The sequence below is a fragment of the Cetorhinus maximus genome, chromosome 25 (genome assembly GCF_964194155.1).
Source record: "Cetorhinus maximus chromosome 25, sCetMax3.hap1.1, whole genome shotgun sequence".
NCBI classification, from domain to species: domain Eukaryota; kingdom Metazoa; phylum Chordata; class Chondrichthyes; order Lamniformes; family Cetorhinidae; genus Cetorhinus; species Cetorhinus maximus.
Window position 1 is genome coordinate 22,348,903 of NC_135903.1, and position 27,794 is coordinate 22,376,696.

At 39.5% G+C, this 27,794-nt stretch overlaps 1 protein-coding gene across 2 annotated transcripts; it reads right to left on the reverse strand.

Moving 5' to 3' along the window:
- Positions 1-863: 863 nt before the first annotated feature.
- On the reverse strand, positions 864-27,575 carry psmc5 (proteasome 26S subunit, ATPase 5). 2 transcript variants are annotated; one of them, XM_078529607.1, is made up of 13 exons: positions 27,413-27,575; positions 19,745-19,830; positions 17,436-17,507; positions 16,627-16,696; positions 15,756-15,853; positions 12,470-12,526; positions 10,312-10,542; positions 6,309-6,435; positions 4,511-4,701; positions 3,936-4,034; positions 3,101-3,211; positions 2,478-2,564; positions 864-1,025 (listed from the first exon to the last, which is right to left on the reverse strand). In XM_078529607.1, exons 2-13 carry the CDS (start codon positions 19,748-19,750, stop codon positions 972-974), a joined length of 1,203 nt encoding a protein of 400 aa, XP_078385733.1. In that variant the 5' UTR covers positions 19,751-19,830; positions 27,413-27,575; the 3' UTR covers positions 864-971. The 2 variants fall into 2 exon arrangements, with proteins under 2 accessions (XP_078385733.1, XP_078385736.1); XM_078529610.1 differs by lacking the exon at positions 27,413-27,575 and adding an exon at positions 25,353-25,531.
- Positions 27,576-27,794: the final 219 nt, after the last annotated feature.

The following is a 27,794-nucleotide window of genomic DNA, read 5'->3' on the forward strand; positions in this document are numbered from 1 at the left end:
TCTAGAAGGACAAGGGCAGCAAATGCATGGGAACACCACCACCTGAAAGTTCCCCTCCAAATCACTCACCATCGTGAGTTGGAAATATATCAGCATTCCTTCACTGCTGCTAGCTCAAAATCCTGGAACACTTTAATAGCACTGTGGGTGTACCTACATCACATGGACTGCAGCAGTTCAAGAAGGCAGCTCGCCACCACCTTCTCAAGGCTAATTAGGGAAGGACAATAAATATTGGCCTAGCCAGCGATGCCCACATCCCATGAATGAAAAATGAATTTAAGCGAAAATCCTAGTGTTTTTCTTATGGTGGAAGATCTCTAAACTCCTGCAGAAAGCCTGCTTAACCCAAATTATTTGAAGTTGTATTTTTTTTTTAATTAACTAAGAATAATGCTAATAATCCACAGCCTTATTGTTCCATTCGGCTTGGGCAGTTTCGCAGTCTTTTGACAGTATGTTGACAGAATGAACACTTCTTATTGCCGTTTGCCCAAGTAAACCATTTTAAGGGAAGTCATTTAACATGCAAAATGTAGGTTTGCTGAACTAATTTTGAGCAGAGTTCATGGGTGAAAATGTTTTTCAATGCTTTATGAAAGTCATCACAATAACCAGCAGCTTTTGAAAGGTGGGTGGAAAGAGAAAAGAGAATCGGTTAAACTTAGTTCAAGCCTACAACCCCTAAAAATATTCTAAAAATGCCTAGTCCAGTCCAGATGCACTAGTTCCTGGCAAGTAACTCGTCCAGGTGGCCCAAATGAAACCCACCTGAGAAAGATCTCAAAATACTATAACTCATTATGTATGGCAATGACCACAAAATTCCCATTAACACTTTAATAACTGTATAGTATTGAGTCTTGTGTTTCATGAACATTTATTAAAGACAGGAAAGCTTACAATGATTAGATATTTTCAAACAGTAAAATCTCCCAATAGCCTTCTTACAACAACCTCACTACATGCATTTACTTCCAAAGCTTCTTGATGCTCATGTTCTTTTCACTGTCCTTCTGCATAACCTGCAAGGAAAAAGATTTGCTGGTAAACAGGATTGATCAACACAATGAACAGCAGAGCCTAACTAAGTGACCAACGAAGCAACCTTTATTAAATTAATCCTCATAGATACTAATGGGTTCTAAAAACAGACTTGAACAGTTGCTTTATTATTGAAAAAAATATACATGACAACTGCAGTCATAGGTCAATTTCACTGATCAAGCAGTGGCCACCAAGGGATGGGAAAGCCTGCCACAAGTCACTAATCAAAGTCCTCCTCTTTCCTACCCATTAGATCAGATCATGCTTCTGTATTCCAGCAAAACACCAGGCACAGAATCATGCTGGACAGCTTTTGTTTCTGGCACTTATACAGTGGAAATTAGAATGAAAATTTAAAAAGGAAAAAAACTCCCTTATTCCCTAAAAACATAACACATGGAGAGGAATTTGCTTGAAAGACAGGAAACGAAGAGTTTGTTGTTCAGATTGAAGGGCTGAAAACATGCATCACATGAACAGTGCTGGAGCCAGTTTTATTCATATCAATCAGTGTGAGAGGGAGAGAGAAAGAGAGACAGAAGAACCGTAAAAGACTTGGGGAGGGCAGACAAGGAGAAACTGCAATTTAATGTAGGAAAATGGGAGAAATACATTTTAGGCACATAAAGGAGGAACTATATACAATGGAAAGACACTGGATAGTGTTGATGAAAGAGACTAGAGGTTCAAATTCCCTGAAAATGTAGGCAAATATAGCCATATAAAAAGGCAAACTTCTTGGGTTTGATAAATAGGGCTATGAGAGTACAACAATAAAGTTAAAAAAAGCACTTGCACAAAACACTGGTTCGACCTTGGCTAGAGTAGCTTTAGATGTACCATTATAAACATCTAAAGCCACGCATATTGATTCATCAGGATGACAATAGTTATGAGGTCGGACTAGACATTAGGATTATTTTTCAACAGGGAAGGTTAAGATGATTTAATAGTCGTCTTTAAAATTATTTTAAGGTTCTGATAGAGTGAATAGTAGGGCTATTCTGGTTGGGAATCACTGGTGAGAGGATCATCTATTTAAAGTGAACACTTGAATGCAACAGTGCACAACAATTGAAAATGTGCCATGCAGAAAACTAACGCCACACACAACCAGCGGTCCCTTTAAGATGTACTCATGCATGAGTAATCTTAAAGCACTTTGAAGTGCAACAAATAGGACACGCACAGTGAAGAGACATTAAAGACAACATTGCTCAAACGAGGAGGGGTGAGAAATTTCATTACAAGGAGCAGTTCTGGTGCACAGAGTGCTTTGCCGTAAGGAGTAGTTTCAGATTAAACAGTTTTGTGATAAAGCTTGTAGATTTTATATGTGAAACAATTTGCAATGTATTATTGCTTTTGGTCAAGGAAAATTATAGGATTTTCAATCAGGTAAGATTCATACAATGTTTACAGTATCTTACCTTGGCCACTGCCATTTCAAAATCTTCTTGTGTGACATGAACTCTTCTTTCTCTTAAGGCATACATGCCAGCTTCTGTGCACACTCCCTGCAGAATAAAAGCATACCTCAAAAACTGGCAGAAGAGTCATCTGGACTCAAAACATTAACTCTGTCTTTCTCTCCACAGATGCTGCCAGACCTGCTGAGTTTTTCCAGCAACTTTTGTTTTTGTTGTATGTACTCCATTTTGTATTGGAAATCTTTAATAAACTACAGAATCGTTCTAACGGAGAGGTTTTGCTGATCTACCATCCAGTCAGATGTACCAAGTGACAAATTAACAAATGGGCAGCAAGTTACACAAGGCAATTAATTTTTCACAATAAAACAAAGTCTAACTTAGTGAAGAACTTTACAATTAAAAGGAGCTTGCAATTTTGTTTTGAACAATTTGGCTCAATATGCTTTCTTGCTTTACTACTTGGTTGGAGTAGATTCAAGTGTTAGGAAAGACTATTGCTGTGTATGACATGCAAGATTTCATCAACACAGCCAGATTTTAGAGGAAAAAGTCATGGGCTTGGCAGTAGTACAATTTCCAATCACGCACACAGCAGAATTATGCCTGGGCCACTCTCTCACCTTAACCTCAGCTCCTGATGCCCCTGGCATCAGCTCAGCAATCTTGCGCAGATTGATACCACGAGTTAAGTTCATCTTGCGAGAATGAATCTTCAGAATGTCAAGACGAGCCTAAGGAGAGGGAAGGATGAGGAAGCAAAAACATTATTCTCACTAAGCAAAGCAGTTCAAGTTTGTGCACGCTATTAAAATGTGTTGATGATCAAGTGGATTTGCTTTTATGAGAGGCAGTCTATTGGATTTGCATCACTCAAAACAGAGTCTGGGAACACTTGGATTTTAAGAAGAACAAAATTAGTAACTGGACACATGGAATTTCACAAGTCACTGTGAATCCAAGTGCCGTGGCCAACTCATAACTTATGCTGCAGCAGCAAAAAAAAAAAACTGCTTTGGAAACTCATGTTTAAGAGCAACACCCTTTTAATTAAATAGTTCTAAGCAATAAAGAAACTACATCAAACTTTCTTGAATAGGCACAGAGCTCCTATTACCAGATATGGTTCATAAAGATGGCCAGGGAATTTACCGTTTTACCTTGGTGGCATTCACTGTGCCACACTCTATGCCTCAACACAAAACATAAAAAAAAGTAGAGTCACAGGATATCATCTGCAACTAATTAATAAAACAGGGCCAAAACAGATGCAGAGTTTCCATTTACAAACAAATGTTGAATTATTGGCAAACATAAAAAGCAGATATCTTTCCAAACAATGTTATTTTATGACTAAACACTGATGGTACGAGGCATGTTTAAATTTCATCCTGAAATAACATTTATAAAGAAACATCATTGTGGTCATCCACTTGCATGATACAATTCCAAACTTACCTCTTCATTTGGAGGAGGGAATTCAATTTTTCTGTCAATTCGTCCTGGTCGCAGCAAAGCAGGATCCAGGATGTCAATTCTGTTGGTTGCCATAATTACCTGTGCCAAACATGGAAATAGCTGGAATCAATGGTGTGCAGAGCCAATATAATTTAGAATTTTGTTCAGGACGCACACAGGTTATTTTCATTTCTCTCTGGCCTCACACCAACCACATATTTATTCCTCTAGCTCTCTATTTATTCAATTAATCAATGAGAGACACTTCACTCATTGCCAAGACAATTGCCAGTTTGGCTCGGACACGAATGCATGCACAAAGGGACTTACTTCTCCACATAAGCAGCCATGGCCTGATGCACAGAAGACAGCTTCCAATGAATAAATTCTTGACATTTAATTATTTTTTCCCAGCAGTATTGGGACATGGAAAAAGAGAAGCTCACCTACATGAAAAGGTTTCAAATAGCCTTTTCTCTTCCTGTCTTCCCTGCCTGCAGTTGAACGACCATGTTTTGTGCACATCATCGTGTTAGTTCATGTAAATAAGACAAGTTGACAAGATTAAACTGTACCTTAATATTCTTAGTGGCCTCAAACCCATCAAGCTGGTTGAGAAGTTCCAACATTGTGCGCTGCACTTCGCTGTCACCACCAGAACCGCCTTCCAATCGCGAAGAACCAATAGAGTCAATTTCATCCATGAAGATAATAGACGGGGCATGCTCTCGAGCCATCACAAACAGCTCACGCACCATACGGGCACCTACAAAAGTAAGGTGGTTTTACAAAACAGAAGATTTCAAATGTTCAAGCGTATCAATCCGAATTACAAGTTTTTGTACGCCCGTAAGTGGCCAATGTTTATTAAAAATGTATGCGTATACACAACCTACAGATTAGTGCCTGCTAAGCCTGGGCTAGTTATGTAGAAATTGTCACCTGTTCCGTGATGTTGTTTTCTGTTAACTACACAGGTTATCTTGCCCAATTTTCATGATTTGGGAAAGAGGAGAACGAATCAAGCCATCCCACCCAATCCGCATCTATTCTAAATTAAAAGCAGCTTCAAAGTCGTGACCTTATTTCAAGACTCAGATGTCTGTCAACTGATCCTTTTGATCAGATTAAAGACTAACTTTCCAAATGGTTCAGTAGGTAACTGCAACAATCTAGTTGCACTGGGGACCTCAGACCAGCATAGTACCAAATTTTAACTGAAATAACTCAAAGGACTGTCGAACAGTTATAAAACCCCAAGGAGTTCGAGATCATATTCTTTTTACCAGCACGTAATTTCTATTGCTGAATGCCAGTACACTTTCTGCAATGATAGAACCGGTTCCTTTGGATAGTTGACATACTGATCCCTGGAAGTATGCCAATATTTGTGAGGAATCCTCAGGAGTGTGTTGATATTTGCAGAGTCACCTACACAAAACCATTAGATTAGGAGATCTCAGCCAAAGCAGTGCTACCCTACTGCAATGGCCCCAGTGTCTCCCGTACTCAGGGAAGCAGGGGTCAAAAAGTCAGGATTCTTACTTGTGATTAATATCCAGTAAAATCCACTGAAAGTATTGGTGTTTGAACATCAGGTGAAGAAATCAGGCTTGACTTTGACATCCTTTCTTGCTATTTAGTCATCCTTTCTTTGTCGAATAACATATCATGACCTAATGTCTGGGCAGACACATGAAAAACAAGCACCTGGACATAGTGAACGGCTGCTGACACCCATGGAATTGTACCTTGGATCTTTGCTTAAGCAGGCATGAAAGAGAACTGAAAAAAATTACAGCCTATATCTCACCCCCAAATGTCATATACATGGAATCATAAAGATCAGCTATTTTCTCAGATCTGTGGTGAGTGAACTGATCTCAGCCAGACCTTCAGAGGATACAAAAGCCTTGATGCTCTGGTCTAAAGGGGGGTGGTTTGTAACAGAACAGCCTGGATTCCTAACCAATGGCTATGCTGGAAAATGCTCATGCGAACGTTGAATATGAGGACAGGGTCAGGCTCTGTCACGACTCACATGAAAAACAGCCAACTGAATCTAGACAGCCAACGCGCTTAGAACAATACCCAGGAACCAATAATCAACTCTATATAAAACACAGACAACCAGCTGAAAGAGTGCAGGGGGGAGAAGAAACAAAAACAGAGAATAAATTCCGTCACTTATATAATGTATACAAGACACTTGCTTAGCCTAGGTTCGAAACACTCACGAGTCAGAGGGTTCTGGATTCAATCCAACTCCATGACTTGTGCATTTTATCTAGGCTGGCATCATCTGAGGAAGTGCCACATTGTCAGAGATGCCATCCATCAGAAGAAGGAGTAAACAAGCCCTCAAACACATACCCTCGCCAATGAATTTCTGTACAAGTTCAGAGCCAGATACGCGGATGAAAGTGCAGTCAGTGTGGTGGGCCACAGCTCTTGCTAGCAGTGTCTTCCCAGTGCCTGGAGGTCCATATAGCAGCACACCCTAAAATGTATTAAATATACAGATGAGATCTAATGTCTACTAGTAAAACCCTGTGGGAACAAACTTTACAACAGATTCTTTGCCAATTGCAATTGTAGTTAAAAGCCAAGGAATCGACAAAGTTTAACTCAGTCACACAGAGGATTTGGCCCTGTCTGAAAAGGTGTAACAAGAACATTTTCGCTACATAAAATTTTCTAGAACGTTTTGTTAATGAAAAACTAAATTTTTTTTGAAAAAGGTGTATGGCCAACTAAAAGTAACCCTCCACCAACATTGTCTACTCAAAGCAGCACAAACTAAAGCTTATTGCCATGGTCACCAACACCATAGAACACATTCACCTCAAGCACAATGTGGAAGATAGAACAGAGCTGCACTGAACTTTGAAAGTATTAAAAGCTTAAATGTTAACCAGCACCATTCATGCGCAGAAAGTGAAAGATTAAAGTATATTTATTTTTACTGATGTTCAATTAATTTACAATAAATTTACAGCAGTTAACCTTTCTGTTATTACTGATTTTTTTTTAAAACTAGAAAACTGAAACTTGTCAATTTATAATTTACCAAAATGTCTAAAATGCAGACCCTTTCTGACAAGGAATAATAACTTGTATTCGCATAGTGCCTTTAATATAGTAAAATATCTCAAGGAGTTTCAGCTGATTAACTACTTGGGAACAGCTTACAAATGCAAGTTATTGCTGATCTGTTGCAACTATCATCAAGATTAAAGAGCTCCAGCAATAAACAGAACATCAATATGCAGTGCATTGAGTGAGGAGATAAGGATCCTCCACACTAAAACTTCAACTCCTCTGTGCTCCCAATCTTCTCAATGTCAAAAGGCTAACAACTTCCCCACAGCAATTTTTTTTTAAATGAAGGAAACAGGATTGTTGCCCCTTATTCCTCATGGTTGATTCAAAAAGCACAAACATTTGACATTCTTCGCCTTCGGCAGATCGATCACAGAACATGCATTCTTTTGCCAGAGAAATTAGATCTGAAGATGTGCAAAATTCTAGCAGATTCAGGATAAACCTTACAAAGTTGAAATAAACAATCCATTTGCTTAACAACAAAGTATTGTTAAAGCCCTATAAATGAACCTTATTGCACAGGAAATGATGGCGTTCTGCAATGCGCCAAGAAAACACAGCAACAGGCCAAGAAGCCAAATCATTTATATTCGAATAGAAGAAATGTGCAAAACACAAGAGTTTCAAGGCTTCCTTTACTATAGCATTCCTGTAACCTAGCCTTGAAAACACAATTTCTGGCTTGGCAAGAGCCTATTTTGTAGCACATTTAGCAAGGAGTGTTGCTTCTGGAAACAGCTTTCAAACGCAACTAGCTTTTGGCTCCCTGTCCCCATTCAAAGCAATTTATTCAGCTCTAATAAACATGACACGTTGTAAAATATGTAAATAAAAGAAGCTTGATGATAGCGCTTTAATCTTCAAGAACTCCTGTCTTGATGTGACCTAGTGGCCAAAGGGTAGCTAGTTACAATGTAAGATTTTCAACATGCTCTATTTTGGAGATTCATTCCAGCTTATATTTATTTTCAAACTTTTTGAATAAAATGGTGAAAAGCTACACATGACTGTACAGCAATAACTGAACATTTCCATAAACATCAGGCACATAGTGGGCTTGTACACCAAGTACTTGGATGTTATACAGATCAGTTGTCAGCCAGCACCTTTAATGCCGGCTGGTTTTTTTCCCTGAAATAACAATCCAAACTGCTTCTTACACTTAGTAACCAATTACAGATTAGAAATCAGTAAAAGTAACACATTTGAAAATTGAAATTCTACAATCTGGGAGGGGCAGAGATGAAAGTGGAGAGAAACGCACAGGACTGAGCATTTTGAGTGAATATTTTCTGTTTCAAGGCACTAAAGTTCACTACTCAAAATATCAAGTACCTCTGAGAGGAAGTTAAAGGGTATTCACTTTTACTGATGTTCAGTTCACCAATAAATTTATAGCTGTTAACCTTTCAGATATTACTGATTTTTAACCAGAAAACTGACAAAATTGTCAACTTTTAATTTATCAAAATCAATCAGAAAACCTTTCTGACAGAAACCACTTCTGAAAGATTTTAAGTATGAAATGAGGGAGATATTAATTTCTATATTCTTGTACTGCAATTTTTTCAATATCAAAGTTTCTCCTTCTGGAAAGGATTACTCCTCTTTGAAAAAGGAGCAGATAATAACACTCTTCACTCAAAGGCAGTAAACAAACATTGGTGCAGAGTGCTGGAAATCCAGAGCTACAAGTCACAACACAAGGGTTTTTAAACTTAATTGGATATCAAATTTTAAAAATAGCACCAGAAATTAAATCATGCAATCTCCCCCAATCCACACATTAAGTATAGATAGCTCATTATATTTTCAATAGAATTCTAGTCAGCCTGACTTGGACTGTACAGGAGCTGTGTAATTTGTTAGACGTTAAATAAAATGCTTTCAAATAATCTACTATTATAGGAATGGTGCTACCGAATCCAAGCTCCCTTGTAGCTGTACACCTGGAGTCTAGAGCTGGAAGTATCTTCCGAACTATTTGGAGCTTTGTACAATTTTTGGCAATATTTTCGCAATTGCATGTGGGAGTGAAACTTCCATCATGTAGCATTTAAATTCCCTGCTGCCTGGCTGAAACACACATTTTTGCTCAATACATTCTTAGGGGAGTATGATACAAATGAGCAGGATTACAGCTGGCAGCCAGTGACGTTACACACTGCCTCTCTACAATGGCGGAATCCATGAGCAAACCCCATCTGCACCGGACACTTCAGCCTTAACCTTCACTAGGAAAAGCAAATCCAAACATCAAAACAGCGATGCTGGCAAGTAAGAAAGAAAAATAAAGCAGGAAACAAACATTTTACCACCAGCTTATTGAAACAGAGGTTCACTACACCAGAGTACCAAATATTTAATAAGATGATATGTTATATTCAATTTAAAACAATGAAATGCTAAAAGTGGCCCCATTTACACACAACCAAATGTAGTTAATAGAATAGGTTTATTTAAAAATGTTACAGGTGTTCATTAAACTTGGCTGGAACCAGTTTGGGTTTTTTTGAGAAGGACAGAACAGGTATATAAACAAGAGAGCAAAATATAAGGAATGCAAGAAAAGTCAACGATGAGAAAAGGTCTCATTCCAGCGGGGATCACCCCTCTACTAGCTTTATTTTGAATGCACTTAAAACTTTTGTTTGATTGAAACTGAATGTTTCAAATATTTGCCACGCTGATAGTTCATAAATTAATCGTAAAACTATTTCTCACTAATTTAAACCCTTTCATGACTTAACATGAAGTGGTATTCTGGGTTTACGCCATCAATGCCATTTCATTGCTACGTACTCTACAATGAGACCCCAGTGACCCAGCTTCTTTTCTCGAATACCACCATAATACTTTAAACCAAGCAAGTGCCAAAGAAAGGAAACAATTCAATGACTGGCTCAAATTAAGTGAAGTCTAAATCAAATAAGTTTATACTTATGAAAATTAGGGTACTGATTTCACACCTCTAAGAATAAATCGCTGAGGCATTGGCAAGTTCGTAGGCTGTTGACTGCAGATTTATCTTTAGCCACTTGGAAGATAAAACGACGAGGCCTTAGCATATTAAAAAAATAATTTTGACCTAGAAAGATTAAGGTACATCTTCCATAACTACACATATATAAGCACTTTCTTGGTTTTCAAGCAAAGGTTCTGTGTTAAATCTTCAACACATGTTAAAGAATGATCAGCACATTGTTGGTTAATTTCAATTGGGAACAGGAAGCAAATAGGAGGAGGCAAAAAAAGAGAAAGATGCACTTGCCTTTGGTTGCGCAATGCCGAGAGCTTCAAATAGTTCAGGATGCTTCACAGGCAATTCAATAACTTCCTTAATCTCCTTGATCTGTTTGTCCAAGCCACCAATCATTTCATAGGTAGAATCTGGAACCTTCTCGACCATCATTAGAGATACCAGAGGGTCCACTTTGTTGGGCAGAATTTTGTGCAGAGTATAGCTGTCATTTCTCAAAGCTACACGGCAATTAGGAGTCACCTTTAAATGTATAAAATACCCAAGTTATCGGCAACAGCTAAAAGCAAAACACAGCTGACCCCTGTAAATAAGGCAAACATTATCAGCAACCAGCAAGTTTCCAAAATCAAGAGATGAAGAAAATCTGAGGGGAAATATCAATTAGTGATCAACCTGCTTACATTAAATGGTTACAGAAAATTAATTGCAGACAGCTAGCCTCAAACTTGAATCTCCCTCGTGCATACTCCATTACCAAAGAAAATAATGCAGCTATTTGGCAAGATCAGCTAAGGTTTTTTTTATATATTGGGTCATGGGATGTGGGTAGTACTGGCAGGGCCAGTATTTATTGCTCATTCCCAATTGTCCTTGAGGAGGTGGTGGTGAGCCCCCTTTCTGAACTGCTGTAGTCTATGTGGTATAACCAGTGCTGCTAGGGAGAGAATTTCAGAATTTTGACCCAGTAACAGTGAAGGCACAGTGATATAGCACTTGAGTGACTTGGAGAGGAACTTGCAGGTGGTGACGTTCCTATGCATCTGGTACCTTTGTCCTTCTATGTAGTAGAGGTCACAGGATTGGAAGGTGATGTTGAGTGGAAATGGAAAATCGTAATGTGGTAGGGGTTCATTCAGGATGAGCTGCATTGAGGTTTGGTTACATCCCAGAATGGATAACATTCACTTTGATGACCAGAAACGTCGCAATAAAGATAACATTTCAATAATGATTTAAAACAGTATAATTTTAGCAGCAAACCACATTTAGGCAAATATACTGAATTCCTATCACCCAATGAATGCCAGGCTTTCAAAATAGATTTAAATCCAGTTTCAGAACTTAATATAAGACTAAGAGCTTAATAAAAAAATCACAGCCCAATAGGCACTCTCTCCACAGAGCAAATGTATTGTCCTTCATCTTGGATGCAGCTCTACTCAAAAACATTCAATCACCAACTACATTTACACACAAAAATATGTTTTATAAAAGCATCTCCCAACTCCTGAGAGTATTCCAGCGAAACTCATAATTCGCACGATTCAACTCTGACAGCTGCATTCAATGAAAAACTCTCCACTTCGCAGCCGGTGAGCCTAAAGCAGAAGGTTAGAAATGTGTCTATTCTCTTTTTTAAAAAATGATGCACTGGTTTACATATTGGTATTTTAGCACAATTTGAATGAGAAAATTGTGGGAGCACACAGGAATACAATATAACCGTGGTATGGCAAACTCATCTTGAATTGAGTTTTCAGAACAGATATTTATTTAGCTGAATATATGTTATTTACCATTTTTGCTGGTGTTCTACTTGATGGTAATTGGATTCTTAGCCTCATTTAAAGCATACTAATTTAAAATTCATGGTCTCTGGTGAAATCAACTTAATGTTGAACTCCCTTCCTAACAGCACTGTGGGTGTTCCTGTATCATATGGACTTCAGCAGTTCAAGAAGGCAGCTCAACACCACCTTCTCAAGGGCAATTAGGGATGGGCAATAAATGCTGGCCTAACCAGCAATGCCTACATCCCGTGAATGAATAAATTTTTTTAAAACTGCCTTAACCTACATTATTTATTCCTTTCAGCATTATTTAAAAGCCAAAATGTGTCCTCATTCCTTTCCCCAATGAATTTAAAGTTTTTAAGTCTCCATAATCTAGGGCTTCTGGTCTTTGAACCCCCTACAATGTAGAAGGTAGGGTACCTAAAAATTCTAAATATGACTTCCTATGGGTTATACAGAATTAAAAATATAATCAGTTTTTAAACACACAGCGTATGCATCTTGAGGCAGGACTTATTAATTCTGTATTGACCATGGGGGTTAACATTTTAAATCAATGATATCACATTCAAAGACTTTTAATTTGATACAATTGGTGAGTATTGAAGAGTAAGTTGTACACTCAAATTCAGCAGTTGCAATACCATACTCACATCATTAATGTCAATGTTCTTGTCAACATCCACAACAAATTTTCCCTCTGGGTGAACCTACAAAAGAAAAACATACAAGATTTGGTCAGTATATTTTTATAAAGAAAAATAGCTAACAGTCCTTTCATTTTAATGCAAATAAGATTTGAAAAGATCAAATAACCACTTATGTAATACATTAAAAATAAACTCCTGAATTTTTTCAAGAACCTTGCAAGAATTTATCAATCCTACCACGAATGACCTCAAAGCACAGTGGTCCAGCCAAGTCTCCCCCACCCCGAGAGCGGTGCAGCCAAATCTCCTTCACCCCGAGAGCGGTGCAGCCAAATCTCCTTCACCCCGAGAGCGGTGCAGCCAAATCTCCTTCACCCCGAGAGCGATGCAGCCAAATCTCCTTCACCCCGAGAGCGGTGCAGCCAAATCTCCCCCACCCCGAGAGTGGTGCAGCCAAATCTCCTTCAACCCAGGAGTAATCCAAACAGATCTCCTTCACCCCGAGAGCAGTCCAGCCACGTCTCCTTCACCCTGTAAAGAACCTCCTGTCTTCTATCTCCGCACAATGGCTCAGCTAAAATTTTGAAACTCGGCAGGTAGGAGGGAAGAGGCCATTCACACCATGGCACTGCACTGTGCCTCACCACTGGCATTCTTATTAATGTCTTATTCATTTGCACACCAAATCAAGTATAACTGACTTTCCCCTCATTGTTCCAATTACCACAGAATTGGATTTCTTCGCACTTTCCAACCTATATACCCCAAAGTCCAAGTTTCTTCTCCCAAGCCCTCCACCAATCTGGCCCCATAACTAGTTGCTGGGAGGTACAGACCTTAAGTTGAGGACAAACAAAAACTTTGCCATATGTAACCTCTGCAAGATGAAAGCAAATTTCTTCAGCTTCTACTAAAATAGTTCCACCCCACCACCACTCAAGATTCCATCCTCTCATTCAGTCTGAACTCTGTGGTTTTCAACTCCAGTGCCCTGAGCTGAACTTAAATCCTCATATCCAAGATTGTCAATGCTGCTTCTTTTCACCTCCACATTAGTGCATCCCCTCCTTCAGCTGACATGCTTATCCACGTTATCAACACCTCCAGACTCAAATTGTCAATTGGAGTATTGGAAAGTCTCCTAAATTCCATCTCAAGAAAACTACATGTCCAAAACCGTCACCTGCATCCTATTGAGTCCTGCTTTCTTTCACCCTTGTCCTAGTCAATCTTTACATACTCTCCATTCCCCTCTGCAGCAAACTCAATAAACTGGACTACAATTCCTTCTATAATCTCATCCCCTCTTGCTGCTCTTTATGCCAGTGGGTGCCTTCTACTCTTCTCAATCATATGTCCTTTGCACACCTCCCCTCCATTTTTTCAGTTGGCACAATCCGTCTCATATAGCCCCATTTTGGATATTTTCCTACACTCCTCCACTTGGCTGTCACTTCAAAAGTCTCCACAAAACTTACCTCTTTAACCACGATTTGGTTCACTACCCTTCACTCTTCTTCCTTCAGAGCTTAATGGTCTGTTACACCTCTGCTTCTGGACATATTTATGTTAAACGGGCTATAGAAATGCAAGTTGTCACTGGACAGTGGGATGAAATAAATGAACCACTCTACGGGATTATAGCACCTTGCAGTGGAGGTCAATAAGTGATTATTGGGGAGGGGGCACGAGGGGGGAAAATGTCTCAAGTGCAAGCCAGTAGCCTTGCACTCCATGAAGCAGCACATTACGACTCCAACAAGCGGTGCCACTTAGAGCTGGCATACTATTTAAAACACTCATCAATTATTAATATGGAAATCAATCTTTAATGATTCCACTCAATTACATGCCCTACATACTGTAAGAAGCAACTGAAAAAAAAAGTTAAAGAGGAATGGCAAGATTGTACATGTTGCATTAGTTGAGGCAAGGTGAGCAAGCAGGCTGTAAATCAGCACAGAAAAAAATTCCCACAATGAATTCCTACCCTATTCCTACTATGTTAAAGCTTAAATATTTGATTAAACAACAGCCCTGTAATCCACTACCATAATTCTAACTGCCTGAAGGATTGGTTAAGTATGGAATCTCATCTTCTGCATCAGTGCCAAGGACATTATGTTCCACTAATCAACACACTCAAGCTTCACCACAATGTGTATTGAAAAAGAAAATACAGAGTACAGGAAGCTGATCTGTATGAAACATTACGTGAAGACTCGCTTCCATCAGACATTACTGCAGAAACAGTAGCCAGTGTGGTCAGCAAGGATAGGGCACAGACGTAAATGGGATATGAACAATCTTGGTAGGAAAGCTGTTCAACAAAAGCCATTCGTATAGTTCAAAGCTCTTTTGTTGTAGAAACTACAGGCAATCTTGGGCTGTCATCACTGGCCACTATTGCACCATATAGATTCATGCCAGATATTCCTGGAATTACACAGGTTTTAATTTTGGGGTCTGAGGGCAAGCAACACTAAACAGGAAATTACTACCTGAATTAATCTATACAGATTCAGACAGAAATTACACAAAGTCAGGGTTAGGTATTCAAATACAGGGGGGAAAAAAAATCATACAACAGATACGAATTCACACAAATTACAATTTTGCAGGTAAATGCCATTAGCTTTGTTGTCAATAAAAGAGGTTTCAAAATTCAATTAAAAGCAAAATACTGCAGATGCTGGAAATCTGAAAAACAGAAAAGGCTGGAAAAACTCAGCAGGTCTGGCAGCATCTGTGGAGCCCTGAAGTCGTCTTCCGGCCTCGAAACATTAACTCTGTTGCTTTCTCTGCAGGTTTCTTCTCAGGGAGACTGCACATGTTCAAACTGTACAATCTAAACTAAACTCAGAGTCATAGCTCAGGATGAACATATTAAATCCACGCACATGCTTATGGGGCAGTTGAGATCTTGAAATAATAACTTTAATGAGAGCACTGAAAGTGTCAAAAGTCAACGCAATCCATAAATTTTGTAATGTTGTGACACATCTATTTTTGAATTTTTAGTTTAAAACTCTATATTGAACATTAGAAACATCACACGCTAGACTAACAGGTATTGAGAGTTTTCAAGTTAATCACAAGCCCTTTGTATCAAATATAATTATAGAAATCAGCTTCTGAAAGAGAATATTCACCAGAAGCACTACAAAATGTATTCCATTAGTGAAAAAATAAATCTTTGTAGCATTCAAGTCGTCAGATCTTTGCAGATCAGACCAAGTTCTGTAATCAGTGTGTATCCTTCGACAGCCATAAGAAACTGAAAAATTACCTTGACAAGCACCTTCTTCTTGTCCATAGCTCTAACCACCTCTCCTACATAAGACCCCTGTTCCTGTAATAGCTGTAGTTCTTCCCGCAGCATGCGCACTGTAAGAAACATTTATAATTACGTTCAAGTTTCAGTATTATACAAGGTTAAGTCATAAATTGATACCATCTCATAGATCAACCAAAAAAACTTTGCACAGAATAAAAACAGAAAATAAATCTCATCATGAGGTCACAGTTAGCTCTCATAATTTTTCATCATCTGAGCCACTAGGAAAAGAATTTTCAGGAGCATTTTCAAATAAATTGAGTTCAGTCTTTAGACTAAATTTCTATTCTTTGCTGAATAATTGTAGAACAGATAACAGACTCCACTATTAACCTTGTTGGTTGTTTACTACATAATTAATGTATTCCAGATAAAATAGAAATTACTGAACTGAAACTAAATCCAAGATAAATACTAAAATTAACCAGTCGCATCTAAACTCATAGCCCCGCATGCAATCCTTTGATACAACAGGACTACGTACATTGTAGAAGGGAACTGGTGGTTGGATGGGGTAGGGCATCGAAATTCATTGGACAGAAGCCAACGGATGAGTGATGCCATACGGATTACATCTGCATTCACCTTTTATCAACACTTAGGTGTCCCTGGTGTGAATCATACTCTGTTACAATGGCCACTGGAACCACACTTAATGGTAGATAATGGACAGACCTTTACCATTTGCTGGAAATTCATTTTCAATCCCTTTGCAGCACCAACAGACAAATAATTGTGAGTTCACACATCACAGGTAAGAGATGGAGCACAATCTCAACTCAAATGAGATACAGCAACACCATACAGAAGCATTTTTAATTACCTTTGGCATTGAGTTCATTTCTTTGAGCCTGTAGGCGCCGGAGATTCTGACTCTTATCATTAACAATAAGCTTTAAGAAAGAAAGAAAACATTAGAACTGATGACTTTCAAGCACGGTATTATTCATTCGGAATGGTATCAATTCAGAAAGGCAAGATGCTAACAAACAAAAGTCAGAAGAGAACACGGAGGGGGCACCTCGTTGTTTGTGAATTTGAGCGTTCAATTATGCTGCTACTAAAAGAACATTGTTAAACCTAGACAGAGTTTTCATTATTACAGAAATGATTCCTAATGCACTCTGTCTTTTTAACCAAGAAAAGGTTTCACCAATTCTCAATAATAATAAAACAAACAGGTTGCAGTGTTGAAAGGTAAATGGCAGCATAAATGCTAATAGCGAGTTAATTGGTAAATTTTAGAAGGCAATTTCATAGTCTGACTGGCAACTAATTCTAGAATTCTGAGATATATAATTGCTTGTACAATCATGCAATTTGTATTTATTTTATTAACTGATAAGATATTTTTCACTACACTTGCCATTGTCCTCCCCACCCCCAATCCCCAAGGTTAGGAACATCCCTCTTACAAATTAGAGGTCATCGTCAGGGAGCAGATTAAATTATTGTAATGGGTCAGACTATTGCAAAATTGGCACCTCAATTATTTAAAACAAAAAGTTGGTTACTACTGATCCAGGTTAGCTATTTTCATTGTTTCTATGTTTTATAAGGTAATTAATTTTACAGCTGCTTTTCCCATAAAACTTCCCAGACATTTTGATTCTGCCATGGTATATATATCACCTGTAGTTCTTCAATTTTTGATAGATAATACTGGCGGAGGCCTGTTCCTCCCTTTCCCTCTTCCATGTCCATCTGAAATCAAAACACATATACAATTAGTCAAAGTTGCTGTGACTACAAGGAGGCAACACAAAGGAAGGTTCCACAAGTTACTGATTGTGGTGCTGGTGCATTCCAGCAGTGTGGCAAGAGATCAATTAATCTATCTGTGCATTAAAAATTAGAGAAACTACATGCTTGTGACTTGCAAACAAAACTCAAACAAAAGCAACCTTACAAGGCAATATTTGCACGTTGTCAAAACATCTCAAAAGTATTTTTCAGTTTAATTTTGAAGAGCATGGGGCTTGGGCGAACAAAACAGCAGCTTAACAACCAGGAACAAGTGGTGCAGACCACCAAAAAGGCAAGAAACATTTAGTGACTATACTTCAAAAGATAGTCCACCAATTGTAAAGCATTTGGGACTTCCTGCAGATGTAATAATGTGCTATATACATGCAAGTTTATTTTATGAATTTTGGAAACATTTATCCAGAATGCATTAACAGAGTAAAAATTCAGAAAAAAAAATTCAGTTTTGCTTGCACACTACAGGCAGCAAATACAGACCGGGAGCAATTCCTTGAATTCAACAGACAGGCTTGTTTGACCGTGTCGTTCTACATTTGTTTCTATTTTCCTTCCTAATTGTTAAGCATCTTAATCCAAATTTCAAAGCTGGACTCAATGGACTCCGAACAATTCTGAATTGAAAAGAGCATGGTTCAACACTAGGTATTTTAATTACACATCGGCAACATTTAAAATCTCTACACGGGGGAAAGCATGCACACATAAGGCAGAATTTTACAGATCCTTCGTGGCAGGGTCGGAAAATACGGCGAGCCATTTAAAATTCGACTTCGGTGGGACTAGAAAATCCCAACGGCAGGAGGTGCCATAAAATTCCACCCTCACTACCTCCAACAAAAAAAACAGGGCCTTAAAATTCCTGTCCACTATCAATTGCAATACAGTATACATATAGTTAGAAATCCCTGACAATCTAACATTTAAATCATACGAACATACTAATTTGAGTAGGCCACTCGAGCCTGCTCCACCATTCAATAAAATCAACTGATTTTAACCTCAACCCCACATTCCCATCTATCCCTGATAACGTTTCACCCCTTGCTCATCAAGAATCTATCTAGCTCTGCCTTAAAAATATTCAAAGGTTCTGCTTCCACTGTCTTTGAGAAAGAGAGTTCCAAAGACGCACAACCCTCAGAAAAAATTTCTTCTCATCTCTGTCTTAAATAAGCGACCCCTTAATTTTTAAACAGTGACCCCTAGTTCTAGATTATCCCATAAAAAGAAATATCCTCTCCCCATTCATCCTGCTAAGACCCTTGGGGATCTTAAAAGTTTAAATCAAGTTGCCTCTTACTCTTCTAAACTCCAGTGGATATAAGCCTAGCCCGTCCAACCTTTCCTCATAAGACAACCCGCCTATTTCAGGTATTAGTCTAGTAAACCTTCTTTGAACTGCTTCTAACGCATTTACATCCTTTCTTAAATAAGGAGAACAATACTGTACTCAGTACTCCAGATGTGGTCTCACCAGTGCCCTGTGCAACTGAAGCATAACCTTCCTACTTTTGCATTTAATTCTCCTCACAATAAATGATATCATTCTATTAGCTTTCCTAATTATTTGCTGTACCTGCATTCTAGTTTCATGCACCACAGTACTAATTTAATGCTTTCAAATTCAATCTTGTGTTGTAATTTGTAAGGGCCACAAAAATTGTAACTGCCACCTAGGGGGCAAATGTAACCTAACTTGCCAGATGGTATGCTGGTATTACACCCTGCCCATATGGGTCAATCTTAACCTAGTCCAGTCAGGAAATTGACAGGTTTGGTGCAATTTTGGTTTTACACTCCACCCAATTTTACTTTCCATTTAAGTCAACAAGTATTTTGGGCAGGCACACCCACCCCCCTCCCCAGCCAAAACTACTACCGCCCTCAGTTTTCCAAGTTAATATTAAAATAGCCTATGGGAAATCAAGCTAAATAATCAACTGTAACATATTCAACGTGAAAATTGATTCCGCTACTCACTCCAAACCAGCATTTTGTAAAGCATATTTTAGGAATGGAGAGCTAGGCAAAAGTACCTTAAAAATATAAACTAATTAAGGCTAACAGTGAAAATAGCTCAATTTTAAAGGAAAGAAAGAAGCTTCCCTGTTCACAAAAGGCTGTATTTACAACTGTTATGGAATCGAAACAAATATCTCAACGCTCAAACTTACCCGCATGGTGCTGGAAATTGATATTTTATATTCGCTAAAACAATTTTCTGGGCAATTGCAGAGTCGTCAAGCCAGTGAGACAATACCTGCAGGTTATAAAAGGAAGAAGGTGCAAGATATCATTGTCTGAGCTTAAATGTGTATGACCTGAAATCCACAGTCAGTTTTAATTTGTAGAACATAATTTCACATGAGGGTCCTGTGCAAATGTTGGTTATTTGCAAAATGGAGAATGCAGGAGGAAAACAAACCTAAGTGATTTTATCTGTCATGGGAGCATTGGGGATTTTTTTTCTCTTCTAGCTCATCCCTAATGACAGATACAGTATCAGCAAATCAAATATCAATGTCAAGGTGCCTTGAATCAACATCAAACTTGATATGGATGCTTTTCCACACCCAATAATTATCATTTGATCAAGGTCAAAAGCAAAGCTAAAACTTTCAAATTCAATCACCTTCTGAAACCCTATTCAGGTCACTGAGAAACACCTTTAAAAACTGTAGTTGTAATCCTGTAGCCTGCCAGCTTAGAACTTGGAATGTAGAAGATATGACCAACAACATAGTTCAGTCTATACCATGGCAGAGTTACCAATACTGTTTATCCTACTACCTGCTGATGAATGTATTTCTTTAGATTAGGTAAATATACTGTTTCAGATTCCTCAAGTCAGTAAACTTTCAATTTAGAAAAGATTAGCAACTGTGCAGAATAACCCACGTATTACTTTAAGTAGTCCAATACTATATCAAAATTGAATATTGTTCCCAAGTAACATTTCTCACAACAGCTCTCCCAATGATTCAGTAAACAATCACACCATCTAGGCTATAACTAGTTTCTATATACTAGTAGGTGACAGATTCAATTCCAGAGCTGTTGAGTTAGGCAATTTCAGTTACAGTGTAATTGACCCCAATGCATTTGACCTAAATGGGAGCAAACAAAGAGACCAAGTTACAACACGTAATTATCTAATGTCTCCACTATCAAGTGCACGTGTGTCAACACTGGATGACAAAGCTGGGCTTGGTTGTAATGGTCCATAGTTAAACAAACAGTCTGCCAATATTCTCAGTTTATGCTGACGTATGAAAACTGGTCATTTGTGCAAGGTATGGGAGGGTTTCTAACACCCATCATATAATACAATCCAGTAAGAGAGAGCATCTTCAGGAAAGGAGGAAAGAAAAAATGGCAAAAACTAAAACCACACAGACACTATCATGTGCTGTTCAATAACATATATCAATCATGCATTACTACATTATTGCAAGGAGGACTACAATTGGTTATTAGCCCAACAGGTAGGATGGGGATCATCTTGCAAATTTCCACCCAACTTGTTGGTTGAGCAATTCACTTATCCCAACAAACCAAACTATTTCAGATGTTCTAGCTGGATACATTGCAATATTGAGGGCATCCACAAGAAGAATACTGTACCACAGTTTTGGATACTACCATCACTGGATAAAGGAAGAATGAAACCTTTGTATGTTTCTATTGTAAAACAATGAAGGCACCTGGACAATAACAACAAAGCTACAACTCAGAGTGGGAGGATTTCAACAGCAGAGATGTAGTCATGAACACTGGGTATCATTTGAACTGTCTCTCTGTTGGTGCAGCTCCTCCACACTCAGAACTCCTACAAACCTGCAACAAAAATCAGGATTTGTGAAAACATTCAAAAAAAGTTGTACTTTACTTCAAATTGCACTTGAAATGTTGTTTCCTTTCAACTTTTCTACCACCTTCCAAAAGAAAAGCTTCAAAGGCTCTTTGATCTCAAAGAATGTCACTGAATATTTACCAATTGCAGGAAAGCAGCATAGTATAGCATTGGGTGGGTTTGCTGACCCAGTCAGTGACTCCCTTAACAATGAATATGTATTTTAGGATGATTACACAACGTACAACTGCTATATTTTACATTCAAGGAAAGTAAAACAGGTCAGCTGCTTAATAATTGAAAGTAGTTTATAATGAACTGAGTTTAATTCACTCTGAAAAATGAGAAGGTTTAGGTATTGGTATAAACTAAGCTATGCTCATCGTGAAACAAGGAAGCTGCAGACTACTGACCCCTACTGGAAGGTAATGTTACTGATCAAATCTCCCCAGAACACAAGGGAACTTCCTCAGCTCTGAAGAAGGGTCATACAGACTCGAATCGTTACGTCTGTTTCTCTCTCCACAGATGCTGCTAGATCTGCTGGGTTTTTCCAGCATTTTCTGTTTTTGTTTCAGATTTCCAGCATCCGCAGTATTTTGCTTTTATTTTCCTCAATTCTGTCTCTCTCCACACCCTCTAGGACTAGTTCTTATGCTGACAAACTCTAGAGAATAACAATTTCCACTGCTTTATACCTTCATTATTTTTTTTATAGCAAATAGAATGTTCTCAGAGGTCCAGAAAACTCAACTCCAATTAAGGCAGCAATTTAAGGAACAGCATATGGGAATTGTACAGACCTGCCTCAGTCATTGGGTGGATGCTGGAAGAAGAACTGGCAGCCTGAAAGGATACACTAACTACTTGATAGTGTTTTCATTCTTTGAATGTTATGGGCCATCTACAGATCATGGCAGTGTAGCCTGGCTGGACAAACTCTGGGGGAATCATGACCTGTGCACATACATGTAAAGATTACGGTGATATCACAGGTAGGCAGCACTGCACATCATTAACTCTTGGTGTTGTATGAAGCTCCAGGATTTATGCCAAGACATCACCTGCTTTTTGCCTGAAGCTAAAATGAAAGTAGCCAGCTCTTCGATACCATCCCCACCATCACTAGATATCTGTAGCCCTCCAGATGGTTACAGCATCAAAGAGCGATGAACATGCTCTTTCTTCTTCTTCTCACCCTCCAAATGACATTGGGGTATATCAAAATAGTGCAAACCTGGGCAGAGAGTAGAAAGGCCATCAATTGTTACTATAACACTTAGTGTTAAGTTTGACCTGTCAATGGCACAGTTTGCTGCAGTTAAATCTAGATCACAATGTTTGGTGGAATTGCCCCACATGACATATCACACCTTCCATAAGAACCAGAAGCCAAATACAGATTTTTTTTTTAATGCAATAATTGGTTAGAATTTGGTATACACTGCCTGATAGTGTGGTGGATACAGATTCAATCGTAGCCTTCAAAAGGGAACTGGATAAACACCTGGGGGAGAAAAATCCACTAGGATTAACTGGTCATTCTTTTGAAAGAGCCAACACAGATTCCATGGTCCAAATGGCCTCCTTCTATGCTATAATACGATTCTATGCTGTCAACTGGAACCTGATTAATAGATTTCCAGGAAACTGCAGTGGGACAGGTGAAAGGTCCTTTACCCTGCACACTGAGCTTCTTCCCTAAGGCAAAGTAGCCAGTAGATGCACTGAACCACCACTTTGCCATCTAGAGCTTAGTCACTGGTTTACCTCAAGTCTTTGCACCACAGGCGACTAATAAGCCTTCGTAAATTATGAAAGAAATACAATATAACTTTAGGCTCTGCAAACATTTATATAGTGCAAGAAATATTTCCGTTCTGAATAAAATAATGGGACTATTGCCGAGCCCAGCTGAAAGGGAGAACTGGTATTCAGTTTTTTTTAAAATCATATGAGTCTGAAGAGTAATCCCACCAGAATGTCGAATCAACGACTCTATAAGGGATTGCAATTCACCAATTCTGCAAACCAAAATTATCAACAAAAATACATTATTGGCCCACAGTTCTCTACAATGGTGAGATCAGCAACGTTATATCATAAATATAGCCCATTGACCATTATAGATTTCACTGAGCAGAACCACAGTCATATCTTCCTGAATTATTGATTAGAATAAAGCAAAGCAAGCATGATGACAAATTTGAAAGCACTGTGGCCATTTTTTGGAGCAATTTGATAAACATATTAAATAAGACAGCAATGTAAAGATTAAAATGGTCTTTTATGGAAAGCCAAGGGCTACACTAATCCAAAGTGCTACACCCACCAGGTCAATCTCTTCTCAACAGAATGCCTCAGCCTATTTCTCTTCAGGTCATATTTTAGAGTGTTCAAATTTAAGTATGTAAATGCCACTGTTTCTAAATCATGCAAGCAATTTTTAGTAGAGAAAATTATCAATGAGCAGTAAATCACACCACTGGCAGGCCATCAATGCCATTATTTGTAAGAAAAGTACCAGGAACATGAAGACACTAGCAATGATCCTGTAAAATCACCAATGCTGATGTTTTTAAATAGAGAGGGGTGAAGCTATGAAAATTCACTTTCCTCTTTTTTCCTATGACAGGTAACAGTGGATCAACACAGAAGTCCCAGGAAAATACGGAGAGCATAAGTGACTTACTCCATAATTTCCTTTTGTTGTACCATTCAGGGTCCTCACGACAATGGCACATGCCACTGAGAAAATCAGGGCTACCATGTGAAAAAAACAAACTCATTCATACAAAGAAGATTCAAGCAGTAGGTGAATTATTTTATGAACTTAATTGGGAACTAGCAAGGGCCCAACTTGGCGCTATTTCCCAATAGCTTGTTTGAAACTGGATGCCAACATGTGATCCCTTGGTAGTGCTACATAAACAGTTGCAACATAAATCTGAGATCAAGATGACAGAAGAACTTCACCAGAAAGATCTTCCGTTTTGTGTTCCTAGTTCTATTAGCCTATAAGAATTTATCCAAGTATCTACCGGTGAAATGAGATATTCTGAACAAGCAGCCTTTATGTTTCAATAACTTGGGAATCAACTGGAATAGATTCAGGTTTGGATGCAATAATTGATCTCTCAACTCGAGAGGAAATCTCTTTTATTAGAGCAGTGAAATCCTGCCTCTATTTACTGCCACAATGTCTGAAATGATTATTACTTCTGGAAAATTAATGGTTACCAATAAAACATTCAGCTAGAAAAACATCCTTAACTGCTTCAAGGTGGACCTTCCACTCACAAGGGTGAACCATGAGATGACCGAAAGCATCTGTTGCTACATTGTGCCCAGCTAAATGCGGAGCCAAGATTAATCTAAAGGCCTAGGCACCAAAGAACTTGAAATGCTAACTGTGACCAGCAAGATGGAAAGAGGGTTCCCTACAGATCAGGAGATGATGCCATGGTGCAGTGGCCAGTCGTGTTAGAGTGACTGGTTTGGCTTGGCTGCAACAACTGCAACTCGGGGGTGCTGAGTGTATTGGTCATCTCCCTAATGCCCCTTTTCCTGGAACAGCTCTTTGGCCAGCACCGGACCCAGGAGTGTGCAGCCTAGGAGAAGGGAGTTGGAGCCATTGCCACTCAGCAAGGGGATTTTGGGCTGGAATACCTCTGCACAGGAGTGGATTGGGTCAGCACAAAGCAGATGCTTTTCTTGGACCGGAGATTTTTTGGTATAAAGAGATAGCGGGATATTAAGGATGGCCAAGTTTCTGCTGATGGACTGTGACTACCCAGGATCGGAGAGCTTCCTAAAACTCCATATTTGTTTCATCACCGTTCCTCTCAATATACCATCGATTCCTGGTCCAGAAGACAGTCTAGAGGACACAGTCATATCATCAAATTAGATGTAGTTGTCATATATACCTGTGTTGGGGAGGGAGCATGAAGACCCAAGACTCTCTTTTTCTATCTTTATCTTTTGTATTCTTTTTAGCTGTGATATTGCTGCTGCACTTTTGTTACACGGATTGGTATATTGCCGTGTAATTCTTTTTTTCTTTCTGGTTGGTTATGCATCAGCAATTCTACCCACAGCAAATTTCCTTAAGGACAATAAAGTGCATTGAATTAAATAGAATTTCTCTCTCTCTTCACAAATGTGGAGTCTTACTGGCATTTAATGTTTTTATTTTAGATTTCCAGCATCAGTATTATTTAGCTTTAGCAGCCTACTGCATGTGACCATAGGGGTACATACAGTAGCATAGCAGTTATAGGCTATTAATCCATAGGTCTGGACTAATGAGCTGGAGACATGAGTTCAAATCCCATGATGGAAACTAGGGAATTTAAATTCAATTAATTAAATAAATTTGTATCAGTAAAATGGTGGCCATGAAACCATTGGATTGCTGTAAACATCCATCTGATTAACTAATGTCCTTTAGCAAAAGAAATCTGCCTTATTTACCTGGTGACTCCAAGTAGCATGGTTGACTCTTAACCATCCTATGAAATGTCAAATAAAAGCAAAATACTGCAGATGCTGAAGATCTGAAACAAAAGCAGAACAATGTTGGAAAGACTCCACAGGCCAGGCAGCATTCCGTGGAGAGAAACAGAGTTGACGTTTTGAGTCCGATAGGACTCTTCTTCGGAACGCTCTCTCGTCAGTTCTGAAGAGGAGTCATAATTGCACTCGAAACATTAACCCTGTTTCCCCACAGATGCTGTCAGGCCTGCTGAGTCGTTCCAGCACTTTGTTTTTATTATAGCAACTCACTCAATTGTATAGGGATCGGCAATAAATTCTGACCTTGTCCACATCCCGTGAATAAATAAAAAGAGCAGGCAGCGCTTTTCTAGTTAATACAGTACAGCACAGCACCAAAATATTGTCTGGCACTACACGTGTGGGATTTCCTTTCACTGTGGTCTGAAAATGGTCCCTAACTCAAGTTGTGGTAACAGAACAATATCATTCACTATCTCTGGGCCTTTCTTTTTTTTCTACAAATGAATGACCATCAGGTCTAGTGCCAATTTCAGCTCTGGGGAAGGTGATGACAGGGACTGCCCATAGTTACACAATCAACCTGTGACCACCATATGAAGTCCAGTCAATCCTGACTGGTAAAGAGGGAGGGCTTTTGGATGCTGGAAAGCAAGCTTCCTGTTGGATCCTGGTCACTGGTTTAGTTGGACTAATGGATCCGGGTTGCACGCTTGTTTGGGGATGGCCGAGTCGGTACCCTAGACAGAGTGGACCGCCAGACAGCTCTTATGTAGAACACGTTCTATTTATTTACAAAGGAACTCGACAGCTATACTGGAGTGTTTGTCACTCAAACCCTGACTCTACATTACAGACTCTAACTCTAGGCTACTGACTGCTGAAGTAGCCAGTGTTACTCTGATAAGAACATGTGATCTACCATTATAACATTCTTCTTAAAAGGTATGTGTGACACACATCAGATTACTACACTCCCCAAGTTGAGAGACTCTGTATTCTGAGTTATAATGTGACCTAAAAGGAAAACACTTTAAAGCCTGAAGAAATAAACCTGCAAATAAGCAGCGGTTTTTAATACAGGAATGTGTGGAGCTTCGGGTTTACTGGGGGAATAATCAGTTTCCTGGACACAAGGACTGGATAATCTACAGGGGAATCAATGTGATCGCCTGTGTCCCTGATGCGAGGCCGGGTGGACAGTGACAATACCTTTCCCCGGCTCAGCCCAGGACAGGCCGCTCCCTGCGGCCCCGGCTCCACATCCACATCCAAACCCAAAGGCCGGCAAAGCCAGGTCAGGCCTCAGGCCTCAGGCTCCGAGTGCCAGTCATGGCCGGGGCAAAGCGCCGGCCGGCGGCCGACTCCCGTCGCCAGCTGGGCCCAGAGTCGCAGCACCACCGCCCCAACACCCTCGGCCCGCGTCCCCGGTGCGGCCTGGGGCTCACAGACCGACCCGACACTTACTCACCCAAACCCGGCATCAGCACCAACTCCGCGCGTCTTAAAGCGAGGCCGTCCCGCCCCCCGCGCGCCCGTGCGTCTTAAAGCGAGGCCGTCCCCCCCGCGCGCCCGTGCGTCTTAAAGCGAGGCCGTCGGCCCGCGCCCGTGCGTCTTAAAGCGAGGCCGTCCCCCCCGCGCCCCCGTGCGTCTTAAAGCGAGGCCGTCCCCCCCGCGCCCCCGTGCGTCTTAAAGCGAGGCCGTCCCCCCCGCGCCCGTGCGTCTTAAAGCGAGGCCGTCCCCCCCCCCGCACTGGTTAAAGTTACATGAACTATTAATTGAGAAAAGTGTATCAGCCTTTATAATTCTGTCGAGGGAGGGGGTCAAGTGAAAATTTCAAACCTGAGATTTAT

Coding starts and splice junctions, on each gene's coding strand:
- psmc5 (XM_078529607.1), bottom strand. Junction 4,702..6,308: donor ACAGAAATTCATTGGCGAGG/GTATGTGTTTGA, acceptor TTACTTTTGTAG/GTGCCCGTATGGTGCGTGAG. Junction 2,565..3,100: donor CATCAGGAGCTGAGGTTAAG/GTGAGAGAGTGG, acceptor TTTATTCTGCAG/GGAGTGTGCACAGAAGCTGG.